This window comes from Diceros bicornis, chromosome 25 (genome assembly GCF_020826845.1).
Source record: "Diceros bicornis minor isolate mBicDic1 chromosome 25, mDicBic1.mat.cur, whole genome shotgun sequence".
NCBI lineage: Eukaryota > Metazoa > Chordata > Mammalia > Perissodactyla > Rhinocerotidae > Diceros > Diceros bicornis.
The window spans coordinates 302,711-326,969 of record NC_080764.1 but is presented as its reverse complement, the minus strand read 5'-3'; the positions used below and the strand labels follow the sequence as shown (position 1 = coordinate 326,969).

Here is a 24,259-nt window from a genome sequence, read left to right as displayed (position 1 = left end):
GGTTCTAAACATTTTTGATGAGGTGGGGAAGAAATTTTAACACTGGATCTTCCTGAATGAGGAATCCTTCACTTCTGTTAAGATTCTGACTTTCAAGTTCCAGTCGTGTCCGGTCTTTTGGTTCCACAGTCATTTCAGGTCACAATTTCTTGGGCATGCCCTGGCTACATGAACGCAGGTTTTGTGAAAGGCAATTCTTAATCACTCTGTTGATAAGAGATGGGGTCTGTTGAACTGGTCCTGGAGGGCCCATGGTTACGCTACCTCATTGAACCAGTCTCTTAGTAAGACAGTGATGCAGGTGGCTTCCCAAAGTTAAGCCTATATTGTGTAAGCAAGTAACTGGGTATACATGAAGAAGTGATTCTAGAGAAACAAAAAGAAAAACAAGGTTAATGGTTGGAGCAAATTATAGGTCAGTTTCTGAGCCCAGGGGGCAAGCAGTCAAAGGATTTCTAGAGCATCTTTTTTTTTTTTAAAGATTTTATTTATTTATTTATTTTTCCCCCCAAAGCCCCAGTAGATAGTTGTATGTCATAGCTGCACATCCCTCTAGTTGCTGTATGTGGGACACGGCCTCAGCATGGCCGGAGAAGTGGTGCGTCGATTAGCGCCCGGGATCCGAACCCGGGCCTCCAGCAGCAGAGCGCGTGCACTTAACCGCTAAGCCACAGGGCCGGCCCTCTAGAGCATCTTTTTTTTTTTTTTTAATTTTTTTTCTGAGGAAGATTAGCCCTGAGTTAACATCTGTTGTGAATCCTCCTCTTTTTGCTGAGGAAGATTGGCCCTGGGCTAACATCCGTGCCCATCTTCCTCTACTTTATGTGGGACACCACCACAGCATGGCTTGACAAGTGGAGCATAGGTCCACACCTGGGATCCGAACCTGCGAACTCTGGGCCGCCAAAGCAGAGTGGCGAACTTAACTGCTATACTACCGGGCCGGCCCCTGGTTTTTTTTAAAGTTTTTTTTTTTTTTTGCTGTGCAAGATATGCCCTGAGCTAATATGTGTTGCCAATCTTCCTTTTTTCCCCCTCCCCAAAGCCTCAAGCCCCAGTAGTTAGTTGTATATTCTAATTGTAGGTCCTTCTAGTTCTTCTATGTGAGCTGCTGCCACAGCATGGCTACTGACACACGAGTGGTGTGGTTCCGTGATTGGGAACTGAACCCAGGCTACCAAAGCAGTGAGAGTGCTGAACTTTAACCACTAGGCCATCAGGGCTGGCTCTCTAGAGCATCATTTGCAGTTTGAAATGTCTCTGATGATGTCATCGGGTGTTCAGGTATCTTTCTGCATGGCTTACACAGCAACAGACATGAATTTCTCTTAAGTTTATATCAAGTCCTGCAGCTTCAGTTTGCAAGGCTTCAGGAGAAAGGGCAGGTTCAATTCTCAATGATTCCAAATGAAAATGATGGAAAAAATTGAAAATGTTAGTTTGGAGATTTGTACCTAGATATTTCAGGAGACTAGAAGAATTCAGGATCCAGTCCAGTTAACAGATATAAAACAAAAACTCAAAGGCAATTATCAGAACTAGAACCTAAAATCTATGAATGTATACTATAGTTTCTATTGAAACATAATTTTTCTCTCTAAAATCACCCTCATTTTTACCAAAAATAGCTAAACTGGGACTAACTGGTTGGCAGAATAAGTCTAGTTTCAATAAACTTGGCCCAATTACTTACATAAATACAGCAAGAATAGCAATTGATCATATAGACTTTCAAATCTGCTTTGCTGGAAATTTTCATAAGGAATGTGAGATTGAACTTTAAAGGCTTCTTGAGGCCAGGGAAACCAAGCCAAGAACTTGTCTTCAGATTCTACCTGCAATACTGATAGATTTGGGTGAATTCCTCTCTTTTCGAGGTCCCCAAAATATCCTGAGGTTCCTTGCACCTGTCAAGGAAGTGACCTTCTTTACTCACCTGGTAAGCTTGATAGAAATCCTATAAACAAGGTACCAGGCCAGTATTTCCAAGTGGCTTTATTCCATAAATTCAAGCTTTGTTCCTCAAAAGTTGTCTTGTCATATCTGAATCTGCATGTTTCTCTCAAATATGACATTCTAGTCAAAGCCTTGGTTATACAACCAATGTTTCCAATTGTGTCCTGTTATGAGGAGAATAGATTCTTATTGAACTTATGTAAATAACTGTATTGCCATGAAAACAATACTCACTAAGAGTTTCCACATCCTGGAGGGATCAGGTAGGGAGAAAAAGATAAATGTTTCAGTTCTGCTTACAAATTTACCAAATTGCTATAAATCATAGTTAGCTTAAGAAAAAGAGAAAAGGGTTTCCTTAAATCTGGAAAAAACAAAACACACCAGAAAAATCAGCTATATCTGCAATGAAAAGTCATAAAAATTATAATCATCCTCATCAGTTCATTCAGTCCTGTGTAATGGATTCTTGATCTTAATCTTCAGTTAGCAGTTTCATTAAATCATCAGTTTCTCCATTAGAGTTCTGTAATTTCTTACCCAGTTCAGTTTTATGATCTCAAAGCTTATCAGAAACCTGCATTCTAGAGCAGGTGTCAGAGTCCTTTCCATGAATCTCTCTGAAGATGAAACATATTTGCAAAAGCATCAAAGTAAAGCAACTACTATCTGCAAATGACAAAAGACACAAAAGGGCGATTGACAAAGAAGCTTGGCTACTTCTGTGACATACAACACTTCAAGATATAATAACTAGAATCATGGCTGACAACCAGGACAGATCAGAATTTTAGGAATGTTATATAAATTTTTAAAACTCTTATGTCAATAACATTTATCCACATAATATCATAGGTCCCTATGAAACAATGCTTAGTGGGGCCGGCCCCGTGGCTTAGCTGTTAAGTGCACCCGCTCCGCTACTGGTGGCCCAGGTTCGGATCCCGCCGCACAGCAACACACTGCTTGTGCGGCCATGCAGAGGTGGCGTCCCACATACAGCAACTAGAAGGATGTGCAACTGTGACACACAAATATCTACTGGGGCTTTGGGGAGAAAAAGGGGAAAAAAAGGAGTAGGATTGGCAATAGATGTTAGCTCAGGGCTGGTCTTCCTCACAAAAAAAAAAGAAAGAAAGAAAGAAACAATGCTTAGTTATCCATTTAACCATGGTGACAATTAAAGATTTCAAGCCAATGCAGAAAATTAAATAGCTGTAAGAAAAACCTTAGCACCTGTGATTAAAGACCTGATAAAAACAATACAGGAAATTTATTTTGGTAAAACAAAATCCCTACCTTTCTGGTAGACTACTCAAAGAAAAAAAATCTTTCATGATCTCTTTGGCAAGAGTAGCCTAGGGCCGGCCCCATGGCTTAGCGGTTAAGTGCACGCACTCTGCTGCTGGCGGCCCGGGATTCGGATCCTGGGCGCGCACTGACACACCGCTTCTCTGGCCATGCTGAGGCCGCGTCCCACATACAGCAACTAGAAGGATGTGCAACTATGACATACAACTATCTACTGGGGATTTGGGGGGAAAAAAGGAGGAGGTTTGGCAATAGATGTTAGCTCAGAGTCGGTCTCCCTCAGCAAAAAGAGGAGGATTAGCATGGATGTTAGCTCAGGGCTGATCTTCCTCACCAAAAAAAAAAAAAGAGTAGCCTAAAAGTTCAAGAAATTATCCTTTTAAGAGAAAGAAAACCAAATTCTAATTTTGTACCATCTTACGTTTGACGTTAACACTCATTTACTTAATGAGATTTACTTCAATCTTAGCCAAGTTGACCATGCATAAAACTCTTTTTAGGGTTCCTTTTCCACAAAACTTCTATAACTTTCTTTTTGCATTCAGAATTTGTCCCAAGCCTTCCTTTCTTCCCTCCTACTACTTTAGGACAAATTTATCTTTCTTAACAAAACAAACAAAAATATTTCCATTCTTTATACCTTCTTTACTGAAAACGTACATCTTGGGGCCGGCCTGGTGGCATAGTGGCTAAGTTCACATGTTCCCCTTCAGCGGCCTGGGGCTTGCAGGTTCAGATCCTGGGCACAGACCTACGCACTGCTTCCCAAGCCATGCTGTGGCAGGCATCCCACAGATAAAGTAGAGGAAGATGGGCATGGTTGTTAGCCTAGAGCCAATCTTCCTCAGCAACAAAGGGAGGATTGGCAACAGCTGTTAGCTCAGGGATAATCTTCCTCACACACACACAAGGTAGAGGAAGATTGGCACAGATGTTAGCTCAGGGAGAATCTTCCTCAAGCAAAAAAGAAAAAAAAAGAAAACATACATCTTACTTTTCTTGAATACAAAGATGTTTTCCTTATTAATTTTTAGTAGCTTTAATTACATATGTTAATTAGAAATTTTAACACTTACAGACCTTAGTGAAAACTAAAAAGTAAGCAATTCTGAACTGTCTTTTATATTAGCATTCTCAACACTTTTCATAATTTCTAGAAACATGCTACTTCATAGCATAATTTTTAATAAAATACAAGATGTGTTTACTAATAGACCCAAACATCTTTTAGTTTCTTTGTGCTAAGAAGCCAAAAGTAGATAAACTTAGACATGTTTAGTGATAATGTTTCGGTATGTTATATTATTTGAAAATGACCCATATATTAAATGAGATTTTTTTATCATTTAATTTTACCTAGCAAAACTTCAAAGTTTCAAGTTACCAGAGAGATTTTGGAAGTTATCTTAAATATACATGTCATAACACATAAAAAGTTCACCCAACACTTTTATCTTTTCCACACCTATTTAGTTTACGTGTTCCCAATAATTATTTAGATTGCCTGCAAAACTTTGTGAGACGTCAGACAAAATTAGCTACTGATTTAAGTTACTATTTTCCTAACCAGTGTTGTAATAGAGATAACATCAGCTACACTGAACAACAAACGTAGGATAAAGGCTGCAGGTCTGCATCATATCCAATGCCGATAACTCTGAGGAAACAACAAGCTTAAATAAGCTTTCATTTACCAAAAATTAATTTATATCATGTTAACTTGAAAGACATTTGGGTTAGTTGCTATTACATTTAGAAATAATTTATATAAGCACTTACTTTAAGCCAGTTGAATGGAGCTCTTTAGAAATTATACCATCCAGGGGGCCGGCCTGGTGGCGCAAGCGGTTAAGCGCGCGCACTCTGCTGCGGTGGCCCAGGGTTCGCCGGTTCGGATCCCGGGCACGCACCGACAAACCATGCTGTGGCAGCGTCCCATATAAAGTAGAGGAAGATGGGCACGGATGTTAGCCCAGGGCCAGTCTTCCTCAGCAAAAAAGAGGAGGATTGGCATTGTATGTTAGCTCAGGGCTGGTCCTCCTCACAAAAAAAAAAAAAAAAAAAAGAAATTATACCATCCAGAAGTAAGCTATCACACACACAAACACACACACATATATATATACACATACATACACAGAGACTCCACAGCTATTTTAAAATTACTGCCACGAATACAAGGCTCCCTAGTTATGAATTCAAATTTTGTTTTAAGCCTTTTTGCTAATATTTGTGGAGGAGACACTCAGGATGCTAGATTTTTGGTGAGGGTGCTCTTATGGCCATTTTTCTTTCCCTTTTTCCTTTTTTTCCCTTCAGTCTTAGGAATTAGTGATGGGCCAGATAGTCCCTGGAGGGTTGCAAGCTCTTTGAGATAAGGGAAATGAGTGGAATCTGAACTGCCTCCAGAGCTGCATTTCCAGTCTTGCAAGGATAAAAGAGGTTGACCCACCCTTTCAGCTATAATTTTTTCAATTTAGAAGTTTTTCCAATTTAAGGATCCATCCTCTGACCTTTGATGAGTCGTATCTTAATAGCAACTCAAACCGATAAGCATTTATGGTTTAACTATGGACACAAGAGGTGTCTCCAAAAGAGAGTTCAAAAGAAGCAACCCTCACAAGATCCAGAAAGTTCACTCCCAAAAATAGTCCAAGAAAGGAAAGGCTTCTGCTGCACAGGTGGTAGTGCACTAACAAGCAATGAAGGTTGAGACAACAAAGGCCCCTGATGGACTGGGACCCCCTCATGACAAAATCCTCTGATAGCTGACACAACCAGACAAAGAGAGTACATATTGGAACCCCAGTCTACTCAACTGGCTGCCAAGCTGCACAATGGTATGTGCATCCTCCAGATGGCAGGGACCAAAGGGATCACAAAGCTAAGCTCTCAAGACATAGAACAAGACAAAAGAAAAAAAACCTCATCTTATATGCACATTAACAGCTTTAGCTATGCTTTGGGTTTCTTGGAGCCAGACTAATACCTGCCAAGGAGGTGCTGCAGGGTTGGGGATTGTGTGTGCTTTACAGCATACCTCATTGCAAGACATTTCTTGAGGCTGGCAGGGGATCTGTCATCATCTGTCCCATTCTGTGACCAGCTTATCCTATCACATGAGTCTTTGTGAGATGGTGAACACCCCAATGGCTCTTAACTGCTCCACCAGCACCCACCAATTTTGCGGCCTTTTTTGGCTTCCAAGACACCCCTTAGCAACAGCTTCCACCCTATGTGCATACTCCATTGGTGGACCCTACAGCAAAATTTACTGCAGCCTGTCCAGACAACAGGCTTATAGAGATGCTCAGCTCTTGCCCTATGGTTTTTTCCGTTCTATGACAAACGACACAAAAGACAGAGACAAAGAAAAATAGTGACCATCTCTGGGAGGAGAAGGATCAATAAACCAATGAGTACTCAGTAGCTCGTACTACGTACTTGTAGCTAAAAGTCATCCAACTTGGGAGAATGCAGCCTAAGGGGCTACAAGTGGGGATCAAATTAGCATTTCCCATTGTTTCAGAATTTAGACACAGCCCGGTCAAAAGTATATTTATGCTGCAGCTAGAACTAGATCATGAAAATTTGGGGCATCCCCAAAATCAAGACCCTCACAATGAAGGCCAAGCCAAGGCTTCCTTCTAATGGCCAATGTAATTCCCCTGAGGCTGACGGCAGTTTGGTAGGAGGCTTAGCCACAAACAGGAGTGCAACCTGCATTTCTGCCTGACCATCTCTGACTGCAAAACGGGGTGCAACCGCGTTTTTGTCCCACCTCAGTTTTGGGACCCCCCCCCCAACCTGAGAATTATCAGCAAAGCCCTCAGGACACAAAACAAGCTTGGCGAGATCCTGCAGTTCTTTGTAAACACTTATACCTCCTGGGACCTGTAGGTGGAAAGGTGCAGCCCTTGACTCGTTGAAGATTTCTTTGTTTCTTAGTACAAAAGCTCAAAACGACCCCAAAGAGGCCACTGTAGCTTTGAATCATCCCGGGTTATCTTGCCAGCTGTTTACATTTATCCCCATTTCAGGGGGCTTTTCCCAAGGTGGCCACAACAAGGAAGATAATTTTTGGAGAGAGTTTGTAACAGTCGCCAAGAAACACAGTCCCCAAACAGCCAATATTAACAAATAAAACAGTCAGACATAGACAAACATGAACAGACGCCAAAGTTCAATACTCTAGACATCGGCCCCGTGGCTTTGCGGGTAAGGGCGCGCGCTCCGCTGCTGGCGGCCGGGGTTCGGATTCCGGGCGCGCACCGAAGCACCGCTTCTCCAGCCATGCTGAGGCCGCGTCCCACATGCAGCAACTGTAAGGACGTGCAGCTCTGACATACAACTATCTACGGGGGCTTTGGGGGAAAAATAAATAAATAAAATTATAAAAAAAAAAAATACTCTAGGCCTCTAACTCAGGGTGCTCTGGTACCCTACCCCACAGCTTGAGACTCTAACCTGATCCTTTTGAGTGCCCCAGTGGCTGTAACCCTTTTATATTGTCTCCCTTAAACCCACAGTCCTAGCCTTGGGACTTTAACCCAGCAAAAACTTCACCAGTGGGGCCTCTAACCCACAATCTGGATGAGATCTTAGACAATTTTAGGCACAGGTGCATTTCAATGAGGTCACTCACCCAAAACACGTTTGATCCTGGAGTTATTTTCTTCTCCCAAAGGGAAAAAACTTGTAGCCTGGAGTGCAGCAGGAAACAAGAATACAATCAGTCAAGCCTCCAGACAAAATTGTCTAGGCAGCTGCTTAGGGGCAATGAAAAGACCCCATGCCCCACCAGGGGTTCCAGAGCCTTGGGCAGGTTGTCCCTTCATTGCCGCCAATTGTTACTACACAAAGTTGGGGTTCACTTGCCTGATGTACATAAACAAGCCAATTAACTATGGCATCAGCCTTCGGGAAAAGAGATCAGCTTTATTCTGCGAGATCAATGTGAGGGAGACAGGGGGGGCATCTGCCCTCAGATCTGTCTCCCCAATTGAGGATTTGGGGTGAAATTTAAGAGGTTAGGGACAACAGGCTGGCATGCAGAAACACTGGTGGGACAGGTTTTGATTGGTGGGCTTCAAGCATTTATAGTAAGGTTTCAAACATTTATAACAGGGCTCTAAACCTTTATGATGAGATGGGGAAGGAATTTTAACACCAGACCTTCCTGAATGAGGGACTCCTCGCTTCTGATAAGAGTCCAACTTTCAAGTTCCGTTCATGTCCTGGTCCTTGAGTTCCATGGGAAGGAGAATCTTTGGTTCCGAGCTCATTTCAGGTCACAATATCTTCTTTTGCACATGCTCTGGCTATGTGACTTTGCAGGTTTTCTGAAAGGCAATTCTTTTTTTTTTTTTTAATTTTATTTATTTATTTTTCCCCCAAAGCCCCAGTAGATAGTTGTATGTCATAGCTGCACATCCTTCTCGCTGCTGTACGTGGGACGCGGCCTCAGCATGGCCGGAGAAGCGGTGCGTCGGTGCGCGCCAGGGATCTGAACCCGCGCACTTAACCGCTAGGCCACGGGGCGGGCCCTGAAAGGCAATTCTTAATCACTCTGTTGATAAGAGTGATTGAACTGGTCCTGGAGGGCCCACGGTTCCCCCATCATTATCTCAACTCTACAGGCAGAAACTGCAGCCACAGAAGTCAAGGACGCGCCCACGGTCACAACAGTCAGAGAGCCCATGATCTGGGTCACAGGCAGGCTTGCCCTGAGACACCCCAGTGCCCCCAAAGACGGGGGTCTTCTGGAACACCCACCCCTCTGCTTGCTCTTCCAGCTCACAGGTCACCTGGCCAGGTAAGGCAACGTCCCTCCATGAGGCCCCGTGGGAAGAGTTCAGGCTGGTCCCTGCCCTGCTGGAGGCCTCCATACACAGGGAGACAGACCAGGAATTGCAGTGTAGGGTGGTCAGTGTCGAGGTGGCAAGCAGAGCAGGCAGGTTGCCTGGAGGAAGCATGGGTCTGAGGATGGCAGGGGTCCCTGGGGAAGGAGGTGCGAGTGCCAAGGTCCCAGTCCACAGGAGGTGTGGGTGTGGCCAGGAGAGGCTGCCCAAAAGCAGCTAAGAGGCTGGAACCGGCATGTGTCGGGGGGTGGGGGTGATGGGGTGGTGGGGAGGGCAACTGGAGAGGACAATGGGCCAGGCCTCAGAGTCATGTGCCTGCGGTCACTGAAGGGTATCAGCAGAGGCAGGCAGGGAGGGCGGGCAGTGAGGACAGGGCAAGGGGGACTGGACAATGAGGAAGAGCAGGGGTCCAGGAGGGCCAAGTCGGGAAAGTCAGGAGCTCAGCTTGGCCAAGACCCTCCCAGGCTCCGCCCCCAGGGCAGAGTCCTCTGCATAGGATGTTCCCTCTGTCAGGAACACCCCCACTGCCCCTTCTCATGGTGAGACCCTGCCCCCTCCTCACCGTGACACAGGCTGCCAGGCCCCCAGGATTCCACTGCCCTTGCCGAGGCGCTCCCCGAGCCTTGGATTGCTTTCCCGAGAGGCAGGACAGACTGTTGACCTCATGACACAGTGTCATGAGGTCACCTGCCATGGTCACAGCATTGCATCTGGTGCCCCCTCGCCCCTGAGCTCCAAGCTGTGTTCTGGCTGCCGACCTGACACCCCACTTGGAGGTCTGGTGGTAGCACCCGAGCTCCCCCGGCCCCCCACATCCCCCCAGTGCCTTCCCCCTGCTCCTGCTCCGGCCAAACCTCCTCTCCCTCTCCTCATCCCATCTCCCTCATCCCAATCCTGTCGATGGCCATTTCTTCCTTCTCCTGGTGCAAGCCACCACCTGCTTTGGGGGTGATGGCTCCAGCCTTCTCCCTGGGGTTCCCTCTCCATCCCTCTGGCAAATGCTGGCTGAGCGTGTGGGGAGACAGCAAATAAAACACACCCTCTCCCCAAAAGCTATGGGAGGAGACGGGAAACAGCCTCAAAGGCAGGAGGAGAAAATGATGCAGCAGGTGGAAGAACGAGGTGCCAGCGAGCCCCAGGGTCACGACCTGAAGGCAGGTTGCACTTGCCGTTTTAAGTGGGGGCCCCTGCACCACGCCCCCCAGTGTAGGTAGGCTACCGCGCCTTCTCAGTGTAGGTAGGAGGAGCCCACAGTAAGAGAAGCCCCCATAGGCTCCTTCCCTCACAGTGAAGCCCACTTGGTGCTCTGACCCGCACCTCATTAGGTATGGCCCCGACATCACCCACTGCCCTCTCCCCGCTCAGACTCTACCCTGACCACACGCAGGCCCCAGTCTCTCCAGACTGCCAGCCTCCTGCCAGCATGAGACAATGATGTCTCATGTCTGCCTCCTCCTTGGAGAAGGTCAGCCCCCGGGCAGGCATGTTTGTCACGTCCCTGCTGTGTCCAGACCTGGCCCATACATGACAAGTGCCCCTCAGCCCAAGAGCCTGACAGATCCCCCTTGACCAGACTTCATTCAGGCTCCTCTGAACCCTCTCCTCCAGTATCAGCAGATCTGATCAAATTCTTCAGCCCCCACCCTTGAGATCCAATCAGATCCTCAGCCCCCACCCTTGAGATCCAATCAGATCCTTATCCCCCACCCTTGAGATCTGATCACCAGGGACTGCCTTCAGCAAGAATCCTGTCAAGTTTAGCAAGATCTCCCCCACCTTTGATGTCTCCTCTTTGCAATTTTCCATCCACCGACCCCCCACTTTGTTGGTTGGCTATCAATCCCCCCGTCTGTGCTGTATTCAGAGTAGAGCCCCATCTCTCTTCCCTATGGCAATAGTCTTGAATAAAGTCTTCCTTTCCATTTTAACAAATGTCAGAATAACTTTTTCTTTGATAACCCCCACCCCACCCAGAATCCCAGGTGCCTGAGGTGATGGGGTGGGGCCTGGGGTCTGCACCACCTGTGGGAGGGGTTTGAAGCTCAAAGGCCAAGAGCAGGAGGCTGGCTGCAGAGCCAGCCTCGACGTCCTAAGCAGGTCAGTTGCTCAGGGAGGCTGAGGTCAGGGGGAGGGGGGCTGGGACCACAGCGGGCTGCTCCTGTGCTCCTGTGCTGACACATTAACTTGCTGAGGCCAGGAGGAGGGTGGATGGTCACTCATTACTGAGGGCCGAGGCCAAGGGGCTGGGTGGTATCTGGTCACTTATGTAACCTGTGGGCATATATGGGCACACGGGCCCATGGGACTTGCCTACCTGCCAGCTCTGCTCCTCTCAGGATGAAGGTGGTTGTGGTGAGTGCCCAGACCCGGCGCAGAAGTGGCCCCACTGGCGGCTTACCCAGTAGCCAGCTGTCCTTTGTGGAAAGGGGTGGCAGCCCCCTGCCCCCTCCAGCTGGTTCCCACCAGCCTGTTTATCCGAATCAGAGGGCTCCCTCCTTCCTATTGTGGTCTAGCTGGGGCAAGGGTCAGCGGCCTGACTCCTGGGCTTCCTGTGGAGCCAGGTCTTGAGAAGGAGTTGCCGGATGGGGGTGCTGTGCACTCCACACAGCATCCCCCGCACCCGTGCATTATCCTGGAAGCAGGCATCCAGCTGACATCCGCTTCACAGATGAGGACGCCAGGAGCGAGAGTGCCTCAGACTTGCCAAGGCCCTTGTGCCGGTGCAGGGGCCAGTGACAGTGGGCGTGCTTGATGGGGAGGGGCTAACCCTAACCCTAACCCTAACTCTAACCCTTAGATTTGCCAAGGCCCCTGTGCCGGTGCAGGGGCCAGGGAGCCAGAGACAGCGGGCGTGCTCGCTGGGGAGGGGCTAACCCTAACCCTAACCCTAACCCTAACCCTGGGCATCCATTGGCCTGGGCTGCTGACCCGTGTCTCAGAGTCTCATGCCCCCATGAGGATGTCCTCACTCCCTCGTGGAGCTGGCATCACGGTGAAATGGGTTCAATCTCCCACTCAACCAGGGCCCAGACCCATCCCTGGTCTACCGGCCTGATATGGATCCAGAGACAGCCAAAGACAAGGGCAGCTTCCGAAACTACACCGTGAGGACCCCTCCTTGCCCCTGCCCCACCCCTCACCCAGCCCCCTCCTGCTCCGCGCAGGCCTTTCCCTGGGGAGGGCGGCACCTGCCCTTCACACAGCTCCAGGGGCCGCCCTTGGGGAAACCCCTTGTTCACACCTGGGGCCAGGCCCGGGAGAGGGGAGGCAGTGGGCCCCCTGGGTGTGAAGGGCAGGGGTTGCCTAGCCGCCTGGTTGACCCTCTGGCTTGCAGTCCAGCCCGCTCCTGGACCGTGTCTACGCCACCTACAAGCTCATGCATACATGGCAGACTGTGGACTTTGTCAGGAAGAAGGTACCTGGCAGACTCCTACTGCAACTCGGAGGGTGGGGCTGCGCTCCCTCGCCCCCTGCACCCCCCCCCACCCGCCCTCCCTGCCCCTCAGTACCGAGTAGATGGAGACGGACTGGGCTCTGGTCCAGCTGCCCCCTGGCTCGTGCTAACCTCTTCCTTCCTGGCCCAGCACGCCCAGTTCGGGGGCTTCTCCTACAAGAAAATGACTATCTTGGAGGCTGTGGACATGCTGGACAGGCTGGTGGATGAGTCGGACCCAGACGTGGACTTCCCCAACTCCTTCCATGCCTTCCAGACGGCTGAGGGCATCCGGAAGGCCCACCCTGACAAGGGTGTGCCCCCACCCTGTCCGCCAGCTGTTGGGGGGAGTTGTTGCCCCCAAGGGCTGCAGAGGGAGGGCAGACGGGGCTTTCGGTCCCGGCCCCAGAACCCCCAATAGCCCGCCCTGTCCTTCTCCCTCCCAGACTGGTTCCACCTCGTCGGGCTCCTGCACGACCTGGGGAAGGTCCTGGTTCTGGCAGGGGAGCCCCAGGTGAGAGCCGGGGAGCCCCAGGTGAGGGCAGGGGTGGAGGGAGCTGGTAAAGCTTGGCGAGGGCAGCAGATACCCACTTGGTGGGCAGGCCACTCATCCCCCATGGCTGCCTGTTCCTCCCCAGTGGGCGGTCGTTGGAGACACCTTCCCAGTTGGCTGCCGTCCCCAGGCCTCTGTGGTTTTCCGTGACTCCACCTTCCAGGACAACCCCGACCTCCAGGATCCTCGATACAGGTGCCCTCCCCCGCTTCTGGCCCCCTCCCCAGGGTGCTCCTGAGCCCTCACCTTCCATCTCCCCCTGCAGCACAGAGCTCGGCATGTATCAACCCCATTGCGGACTCCAGAACGTCCTCATGTCCTGGGGCCATGACGGTGAGGCCAGTCAGAGGTGGGCATGATGGGGACCTTGGTGGGGTCTCCCCTCTGGGTCCCTGGTGGTGACACGCTCTCTCCCGCAGAGTACATGTACCAGGTGATGAAGTTCAACAAATTCTCCCTCCCCCCGGAGGTAGGCAGGGGTGAGGGGCCAAACCAAGGACCCAGCTCAGTCCAGCCCAGCCCAGCCCAGCCCAGCCCAGGCCAGTCCAGCCCCAGGCCAGTCCAGCCCAGCCCAGCCTCGAGCATGCTCGCTGGTGTGCCTTCCTCCCACCCCCAGGCCTTCTACATGGTCCGGTTCCACTCTTTCTACCCGTGGCACACGGGCGGCGACTACCGGCAGCTGTGCAACGAGCAGGACCTGGCCATGCTGCCCTGGGTGCAGGAGTTCAAGTATGGCCATCCTTGTGAGGGGCTGGGGAGAGGGGCACTGGGGAGGCTGGGGGCTTCTTCACGAGGCACTGTCCCTCCCCTGCTGCAGCAAGTTTGACCTCTACACCAAGTGTCCTGACCTGCCAGACGTGGACAAGCTGCGGCCCTACTACCAGGGGCTCATCGACAAGTACTGCCCCGGCATCCTGAGCTGGTGACTGGCCTGCCCACCCCGCCCATGCCTGGCCGGGTGCCCCATGGTGACAGCCACTGTCAGACACAGTGATGACCCGCCCCGGCCTCCCTGGAGCACCCCACACACCCACCTACAGTCAGCACTCCCCTCCCTGGTAGCCCCTCTGTCCAGTGGCAATAAAGACCTGCAGCAGCTTGTGAGTCTGACCCTCACTGAGGCCGCGGCGTGGTGTGGCAGCCAGCAGGGCACACGTGCAGGGAGGAGGCAAGCCGTGGCCTCCTGGACACATGTGTCCCGCCGTACCTGCCACCATAAACATCACCGGAGCCCAGCTCCAGTGTCAGAACCTGGGGTCGCCCTACTCACCCCCACATTCTCACAGCCGTCTCCAAGTCCTCTGAGCTCGGTCTCCTTAAAAAAACAGAACAAAGCACCTGATAGCCAGAAGAATGCACGCACTACAGAAAACAACACCGTAAGACAAATGCACGGGGTAATTACTGTGAACATGACCCTGGAACAAACACCCCAGTGCCCGCCCCGTGCCCCGAGGTGCGGCCCCTGTCTTGGCCCGGCAAACCACCTCCTTTTCTGTGGGGTTTTGTTCCCCGAGTGTGTGTCCCTCAGTGCTATGGCTCAGTGCTGGCTTCGCTATATCTTCTGGCGGTTTATTTCTTTGAAAAAAGTGAATCATTTGTCTCAGGGAATTTCCTGCTGTCAGGATTTTGCAGATTGCATCCCCATGGAATCTACTAATATTTTTCTTGATATTTCCTGTTAATTGGCAAATGAATTTAGAGCCTTAATCAGATTCAGGTTTGCAGGCAAGAGTGCTTCAGAGGTGGGAGCGTATTCTCTATCAGGAGGCACAGGCTTGTCTGTTGTCGGAAGCCACCGTGTTCAGGTTCATCTAAGAACATTCTTACCCGTGAGAAGGCAGAACAGCAATGCCGCAGCTCCATGCCGCCTTCTTCACTCACCTGATGGAACTCGGTGGGAAAGAGCAGCTTCCTCCAGGGCTATTTGGTTACTGTTTATGGAGGAAAGGCAAGTAAACGTTCCAGTCTTTCTCTTAATTTACCAATTTGCAAGAGGTGGTTCCCTAGCATCCTTCAAAGGTGATCAATGTGTCTGTTTTTGTATTAAGAATGTATAGATTTCAGCATATTTGTGCTTCAGTTCATTGAGTTCTTATCCTTTTTGTTGCTCAGACAGTCCCGTCCTCGGCTGGGGTGGGGTGGGGCTCCAGGTGGGCTCCTAGGTCCTTCTGACATGACCGCTATGGTCTCTGGTGGGTGTCTTGCTGTCTAGTGTGACGACACCTGTGTCTGACATACCAAATTACCACAAATTTGGTGGCTTAAAACAACAGAAATTTATTCTCTCAAGTTCTGGAAGCCAGAAGTCTGAGATCAAGGTCAGCAGGGACGTGCTCCCTCCAGAGGCTCTGGGGAGGATCCCTCCTTCCTCTTCCAGCTTCAGGGGGCCGCCAGCTTCCCTGGCTCTGGGCTGCATCTCTCTGTGCTCCATCTTCACATGGCTTCTCCGAGTGTCTCTGCCTCTGCCTCTCTCTTATGACGACCCTTGTGATGGCATTTAGGGCCCACTCAGATAATCCAGGACGACCTCCTCATCTTGAGATCCTTGACTTAATCATACCTGCAAGATGCTTTTTCCAAATAAGGTCACGTTCACAAACTCAGGGATTTGATGTGGAAATCTTTGGGGAGGTGATTTTTCAGCTTACCACAGAGGCTGCCCCAGACCCGGAACTGGCCATTTCTCCAAGGAGCTCTGGTTTCTTTAAGTGGGAAATGGTATCTCAAACCCACATGTTGGGGGGGCTGAGGACTCAGTCACATTTTCAACTTTCAGCTCCACTCCGAACCCTGGTTATGGCCATTAGAGGTGGCATTGCCCACTGCCCTCCCTGCCCTACTCAGGCTCCTGCACCGCCAAGTCCTGTCCTGCCCTAACCCCCCCAGCCCTTCCCACTTACCCCGGTGCCTGCTGTGTGCTGGCATCAGGAGAGGAGGTGTGTTTCTGAGACTTTGCCCAAGCTCTTCCCTATTCACTTGTTCTTCCTTTCGGAAAACTCCTACCTGCCCTGGGCGCCCTTGCACCATCCCTGGCAGCCTGCCCAGGTGTGGGCAGCTGCCCTCCTCTGCTGCCCCCTCCTTGTCTGTGAGCTCAGGCAGGGCAGGTGTGGGGCCTGAGGGGGTCCCTCCCTGGAGCTGCTCTGTGGGATGTGAGGGGTGCTGGAGAGGCAGGCAGGAGAGCTCTGGGACTGGACGGGACCTGGGCAACGGGCCATAGAGGGTGTGCCACAGGGTAGAGGGGCCTCTTTGCTCTTCCCAGAGCAGGGAGGAGGCAGGTCTCAGAGGAGGCTGGGGTGGAGAAGAGAAGCATGGCCCAGGGGCTGGGGAAGGGGTGGTGCTTGGTGGGCTGCCTCTCTGGGTCCAAAGTTTCCATCCTGAACCATCTCTGGGGCGCCTCCCCAGTGTAGAGCAGGGGCAGCTGCCTTTACACCTGCCCCTGCCTCTTTGTGCCCCTTGCAGACCCTAACCCAGCCACCTCCAAAAAGGCCCCAGGGTGAGGGGAGGGCAGCAGGGGCCGGGGCCCCATATATCTGTCCACCCAATGGACTGTCAGGCTTCAATGGGGGCCCCAGGGCATGGGGACAGCTGAGGAGTCTGCAGAGAGCAGGTGGGGCTTGGCTTTCTCTCCAGGCTGCTCTGGCATTCCAACCCCTGACCCCTCTGCCTCCCTGCACACCGCCCCTCCTCCAGCTCTTCCTGTGCTGATGCTAGCAGCAGCCCCTAATTCCCACCTATTTCCACAGCCTGGGCTCAGGCCTTCCAGCACCCTTCTAATCAGTCATCTTTCTCTTTATTTAGTTATTTTTAATCTTTCTTCCCCAAAGCCCCAGTGCATGGTTGTATATCTTCGTTGTAAGTCCTTCTGGTTCTTCTATGTGAGCCACCACCACAGCACGGCTACCGACAGATGGGTGGTGTGGTTCCGTGACCGGGAAGCAAACCTGGGCCGCCGAAGCGGTGAGAGCCCTGAACTTTAACCACTAGGCCAGCAGGGCCGCTTTCCCCATCTTTCTCTTTATTTTTTTATTTTATTTTATTTTTTTTGTGAGGAGGATTAGCCCTGAGCTAACATCTGCCAATCCTCCTCTTTTTGCTGAGGAAGACTAGCCCTGGGCTAACATCCATGCCCATCTTCCTCCACTTTATATGGGACGCCACCACAGCATGGCCTGACAAGTGGTGCGTTGGTGTGCACTGGGATCCGAACCTGTGAACCCTGGGCTGCCACAGCGGAGCACGTGCACTTAACCACTATGCCACGGGGACGGCCCCCCATCTTTCTCTTTAAATGAGCCAGTTGGTTTCCTCTGAGAAAGTGGGTTGCAAGCAATCGAGTCTTAGAGGAATCTAGAATTTGTTATCAGGCCTGCTTGGGAGTGAAAGTTGGGAACACTCTGCTAGTGTGGGAAATCTGGCAGTCTGCGTCTTGCAGGAGCAGAACAGCTAATTACAGCCTTTGCTACTCTGGATGGAGGAGCCTGTTGATAGCCAGGCCCTGGGGACAATAAGCAGGCCCTAGAGGAAGGTGGCTGCTTCTAAGGGCACAAATGGCCCAAGAAAATACAACCACAAGTTCAAATCCCTAAATTTCAGGCTCAACACATGAACTGAAACCAGAAATGGTCTGTGATTGTGTTAAAACAGCAATTCTTAGTGTGGAAATTAATAAAAGAAACCTCAGGGGCTGGCCCAGTAGCATAGTGTTTAAGTTCGCATGCTCTGCTTTTGCAGCCCAGGGTTCATAGGTTCGGATACTGGGTGTGGACCTACGCATTGCTCATCAAGCCATGCTGTGGCGGAGTCCTATATATGAAGTAGAGGAAGACTGGCAACAGATGTTAGCACAGGGCTAATCTTCCTCACCAAATATATAAATAAATAAATAAATTAATTAATTAAATAAAATGTTAAAAAAAAGAAACCTCAACTAAACTAGATAGCGAAGGCCTGCAGGGGGAGCTCTCAGCCCCACCACACATCATCAATTACTCCAAACAGGAAGAGACAGACTTGCATCTCAGGAAGTACAACTATTTACTACTGAAGTAAGATTTCTCTCCCTGTGGGGCAACAGCCCAGCCAATGAGAAACACCGCAGCTCAGCCAATCAGAAATGACACAGCTCAGCCAATGAGAAGCTGTTGCTGCCGTGAACTGTTACTCTCCCTGGGTGGACTTTCCTTTAGAACAGCCCCTCCCTACTCCCCCTTTTTCTCTATAAAAGCAGCTCCCTCCTTTTTTCTCCAGATTTGCCTCTGCTTCTCCATAGCATGTGCATCCTGAATTGCAATTCTTTTTGCTATTTCTGAATAAAGTCATTTTGAGGTAAAATAACAGGGAAATTTGCTTTTAAGTTGACATTAGAGTGTGGTCTGCAGCTGCCTAGGTGCCCCTAGAACCCTTTCAGGGGTCTGTAACGTCAGTGCTATTTTCATAATATACCGAGATATTATTTGCCTTTTTCACTGAGTTGACATTCACAACGATGACCTAAATGCAACAGTGGGTAAAACTGCTGCTGCCCCGGCACAAATTGAGACAGTGGCCCCAAACCGCTGATCGTAACGCCACGCACTCGAAGTTAAAAGAAGATCAGTTTACTTAAAAATGTCTTTGATGAAGTAGTAAGTGTTACTAATATTATTGTCTCTGTCCTCGAGTATGGGTCTTTTTAATCTTTTGCGTGACAAAATGGGAAGACACTCAGCCCTTCTGCTGAGTCCTGAAGATGACAGTCGCCTCAAGGAAAACGCTCATGTGATGGAATTGCCAGCTCAACCAGTCAGTCTTACTTGGAAGAACAACTGACAGGCAAACTATAGTTACGTATTCAGTCTTGGGTATTTGGCAGGCATTCTCTTAAAAATAAACAAAGCGAGACTGTTACTTAAAGGAAAACAATGACAGCGTTTGTTGTTTGATAATAAAATTTAGCTTTCAAGAAAAAAATTAGGATTTGGGAAAGCCTATGTCCACCACTGTGAACTTGACAGCTTCCTCATACTTGAAGATTTTTCTGATGTGATCAAGGGTGATTTTAACGAATGTCACTTTTTTGAGATTGTACAATGGAATGTGTCAACATCTGGAAGATCTGCATAACTCAATGAACCAATATTTTCCCAATGATCCATATATATGATACTTCAAAATCATGCATGAATAAAAACATCCATTCAGAGTGCACGATGCACCAGTGGATTTTCGTGTGATAGAGGACAAAAAGCTCTGGTTTCAGATTCCAAACTGCAGTGAACCTCTAAGAAACTACTACGTAGAATTTTGATGTGGTGTTAAAGGAGAATATCCACAATAATCTGAAAGGGCTGCTAAAATACTTTTCCCTTTTCCAACTACATATCTATGTGAGGCGTGTTTTTTTCCATATGTTTTGACCAAAAACATATTGCAACAGATTGACCAGAAGCAGCTATGAGAAGCCAGACATTAAAGAGAGTTTGCAGAAACATAAAACTATGCCATTCTCACTTAATTTTTTTGGTAATACAGTTATTTTTCATTTAAAAATTTATTATTGTAACATTTAATGAGTTTATTTTTATGTTTAAATAACGTTACTGAGTAAAACTTTAAGGAATTTCTCAGTTTAGGGGCCAGCCCCGTGGCTTAGCGGTTAAGTACACGTGCTCCGCTACTGGTGGCCCGGTTCGGATCCCGGGCGCCCACCGAGGCACCGCTTCTCCGGCCATGCTGAGGCTGCGTCCCACATACAGCAATTAGAAGGATGTGCAACTACGACATTCAACTATCTACTGGGGCTTTGGGGGAAAAAAAAGGAGGAGGATTGGCAATAGATGTTAGCTCAGAGCCGGTCTTCCTCAGCAAAAAGAGGAGGATTAGCACGGATGTTAGCTCAGGGCTGATCTTCCTCACAAAAAAAAAAGAAAAAAAAAGAAAAAAAAGAAGCCCTCTCCAATGATGAGGGTCTTCTATAAAAAAAAAAAAAAGAATTTCTCAGTTTAATTTCCAATGTGGTAAATGTTGATAGACATAACCCTCATTAACAAAAGCTCTTTGGGGTCCTTGATAATTGTTAAGAATGTAAGGGTCTTGGGGCTGGCCCGGTGGCGCAAGCGGTTAAGTGCGCGTGCTCTGCTGCGGCGGCCCAGGGTTCGCTGGTTCGGATCCTGGGCGCGCGCAGACGCACCGCTTGGCAAGCCATACTGTGGCGGCGTCCCATATAAAGTGGAGGAAGATGGGCACGGATGTTAGCCCAAGGCCAGTCTTCCTCAGCAAAAAAAGAGGAGGATTGGCAGATGTTAGCTCAGGGCTTATCTTCCTCACCCACACACACAAAAGAATGTAAGGGTCCTGAGACCAGATGACCTGGCCCATGGATGCCTGTTGACTTCCTTTTGCAGGAACCCCAGTGCTTGCTCCATGGGCTCCATGAGGGCAGAAGTGGAGGCCATGTGTGAGTGCAACCATAGGTAGCTTTCTCTGCAAACTCAAGGGCCACCAGTACTGGCACCCCAGAGCTCACAGCACTCATCTCCCCCAAGGGGAGCAGTTGGCCACCACGGTGAACACCATCTGTGATGTCGGACAGTGATTTGTCATCATTAACACCCCTTCATGCATATTTGGACCTTTATCCTGCCTGCTGTGCTTCCTCTAGCACTGTCATCCACGAACTCATGAATCCCTCACTGAGGTGCCCTACACAACACTGCCTCTGGCCAAAGACATTCTTCAGAGTGAAAGATGTAAAGCAGAGGCTAGGCTGCTATCTGCAGGTTCCTCATACACCCCATGACCCCCAAATCAATGATCTGATGGACTGGTGCAACAGCCAGTTGAAGACCCAGCCATGGTGCCAGCTTGGAGACAACGTCTTTGGGAGTCAGGATGAGGACTATGCTGCATGGTGAGCCTGGAATACAGTATCCAGGAGCCATCCGGTGCATGTTGGTGAGTACCTTTCACCCCTGAACCCAGTGACCTCTGGCGAAACTTGCTGCCTGTTACGGTGACTCTGGGTAATGCTGCATTGTGGAATGTGGTTCCCAAGGAAGAAATGCTTCCTCCCAGAGACAAATCCATGCTTCCCTTGGACTGGACATGGTCAGCCGCATGGCTATTCTGAGTGCCTCTGCCACTGGATGAGCGGGCAAATGAGGGGCGTGACCAGGGCTGACCCCCACAGGGAAGGGGCTGCTGGTGCGTGATTGAGAGGCTGGGAGGACGTGCCAGACAGGGTCCAGGAGCCCCCTGGATGCCTTGAGAACTGCCAAGCCCAGTGACCAGGGTCAGTGGAAGATGGCAGCACCCTCTGCAGATGGGTCCAAGGGCTCAGAAGCCTCAGAACGGTGTGTGTGGAGGATGCGCTAACTACCAGCCTGACCTCAGGATTGTTGCAGAAACAAGCACGACCTGTATTTTTTCCTTGCTGCCCTTCAAACTCTAGTCAAATTTTAGTTTCTTTCTTCGTGGCTAACTTCATAGTTCAGAATATGAAATACAGAATTTCCAGACAGGATTGTGCTGAGCTCAAGGAGGGTGGATGTCAAGCTGGAACCTGGAAGTGGTGTGGCTGCAGGAATGGACCAGACTTTGGGTGCCTCCTCATCTTGGTGTGAGCAAGGGTTTTGTGTGGGTTGGGGACTAGCTGCCTTGCATCAGTGAGAGTGTTGTTTGGGGGAGGGGTATAAATCACAAAGATGGACTCATCGGGGTTCTGGGCACCCGGAGGAATGGATGTTGTGTCAGATTTCCAGTCTGAATTCCTATGGATGTGGAATCCACCTTTTTATGAGTCTGGGTGGGAGGTAGGGCTGTGACTCCTCTTCCACTGCTCCTTTCGGAAGCCAAAAAAGGGAGAAACTTGGTGCTACCCCTACAGCCACGGGGGCCCTTGTTCTAACCTGACCACGCTGGACTCCAAATTTGAAGCTGGGAGCTGGTCCCGACACAGCGCTCTTCCAGGGGCAGTGTGTCCTCACCAGGCCAGACCGTGGCAAGGCTCTGCCTGTGGCCAATATTAGGGCGTTTATCTGTGGTTTGGCGACACTCAAGAGAATTGTTAGCTCACTGCGTTTGCATGTTTATTCATTTATGTTTTTTCTTTAAGCTTGGAAAGATTATGTTAGGTCCGATGACTGAATGGTTAAGAAATAAATTAAAATTAAATTTGTAAAGCAGTTAAAATATTTTAGGCATTTAAAATTTATAAATGGAAACTTGCAGAATTATTGCTAAAGCCTGCTAGATTTAAACAGAAGAGAGGAATTGAAAATATATGGATTGGGAGACAATATTGTTAAGATGACAACACTACCAAAGTGATCCACAGATTCAATGCAATTCGGATCAAAATCCCAATGGTATTTTTTGTGCAGAAATAGAAAAATCAACCCTAAAATTAATATAGAATCTCAAGGGACCCCAAATAGTCAAAACAATCTTGACAAAGAATAAAGCTGGAAGACTCACATTTCCCAATTTCAAAGCTTGCTACAAAGCTACAGTAATCAAAATAGTGTGGTACTGGCATAAAGACAGTCATATAGACCAATGGAACAGGATAGAAATCCAGAAATAAGCCCTTGCATATATGGTCAGTTGATTTTCTACAAGGGTGCCAAGACTATTCAATGGGGGGAAGAATCATCTTTTCAACAAATGGTGCTGAGAAAACTGGAAATCCACATGCAAAAGAATGAAGTTGGACCCTTGCATATGCAAAAATTAACTCAAAATGGATCAATGACCTAAATGTAACAGATAAAACTATAAAACTCTTAGAAGAAAGCCTAGAGGAAAATCTTCATGATTTTGGATTTGGCAATAATTTTTTTGGATATGACACCAAAAGCACAGGCAATGAAAGAAAATAATAGATAAATTGGACTTCACAAAACTTAAAAATTTTGTGCATTAAAGGACACCATAAAAAGTGTTAACAGGCAATCCACAGAATGGGAAAAGTATTTGCAAATCATACATCTGATGAGAGATTAATATCCAGAATACATAAAGAACTCCTAAAACTCAACAACAAAAAAACAAAGAACCAATTAAAAAATCGGCAAAGAACTTGAACAGACATTTCTTTAAAGACATACAATTGTATGGCATGTGAATTACATCTATATAAGCACATGAAAAGATGCTCAACATCATTAGTCATTAGGCAAAGGCAAACCAAAACCATTGGTTTGGTTTAGATACCATTTCACATCCATTAGGAGGGCTTTTATCAAAAGAGGGAAAACAGCAAGTGTTAATGAGGAGGCGGAGAAATTGCTGGAGGGAATGTAAAATGGTGTAGCTGCTGTGGAACAGTTTGGTGGTCCCTCAAAAAGTTAACCATAGAATTGCCATATGATTCTACAAATCCACTCCTAGGTCTATACCCCAAAAGAACTGAAAACAGAGACTCAAACAGATACTTGTACACCAGTGTTCACAGCAACATTATTTATTCATAATAACCAGAATGTGGGAACAACCGAAATGTCTACTGATGGGTAGATGGATAAACAAAACATGGTATAAACACAGTGAAATATTATTCAGCCATAAGAAGGAATGGAGTCCTGAGAAATGCTACTACCTGGATGTACCTTGAAAACATTATGCTGAAGGAAAGAAGCCAGACATAGAAGGACACAAATTGTAAGATTCCATTTATAGGAGTATCCCGAATAGGTAACTCCGTGGAGACACAAAGTAGACTAGTGGCTGCTCAGGGCGTGGGAGGGGGGTTGAAAGATGCCAGCTAAGGGAACGAGGTTTCTTCTGAGGTTATAGGTTTTAAAATGGACTATGGTGATAGGTACACAAGTCTGTGAATCTACCGAAAGCCACTGAAATGTGCGCTGTAAGTGGGTGAATTGTATGGCATGTGAATTACATCTCAAGAAAGCTGTTACAGAAAACAAAAGCAAAACCCAAAAGAGAGATTCATAAACTGAGTTTAAAAGAGCGGGTTTTTGAATCTTAAATATATCACTGTCCTAACCAAAAATCAACTTTTATAGATCACTTAATCCGAGCGCTCAGGTCACAGGCCCAAATGAGCCACGTGTGGCTGTGAGCACAGGCTGAACATGGAGCTCTGTCCGATCGGGTCAGTCAAAAGGGGGTTCAGTGACACAAACGGAGGAGGTGGGCACATTA

General features: G+C 48.6%; 1 protein-coding gene across 1 annotated transcript; it reads left to right on the top strand.

The window, feature by feature from the left end:
- Positions 1 to 11,318: 11,318 nt before the first annotated feature.
- MIOX (myo-inositol oxygenase) lies at positions 11,319 to 15,178 on the top strand. Its single transcript, XM_058568807.1, has 10 exons — positions 11,319 to 11,480; positions 12,152 to 12,232; positions 12,463 to 12,543; positions 12,713 to 12,875; positions 13,008 to 13,075; positions 13,200 to 13,309; positions 13,380 to 13,447; positions 13,534 to 13,583; positions 13,731 to 13,843; positions 13,932 to 15,178. The coding sequence occupies exons 1-10, from the start codon at positions 11,412 to 11,414 to the stop codon at positions 14,038 to 14,040; spliced, it is 912 nt and encodes a 303-aa protein (XP_058424790.1). The 5' UTR covers positions 11,319 to 11,411; the 3' UTR covers positions 14,041 to 15,178.
- The last annotated feature ends 9,081 nt before the right edge of the window (positions 15,179 to 24,259 follow it).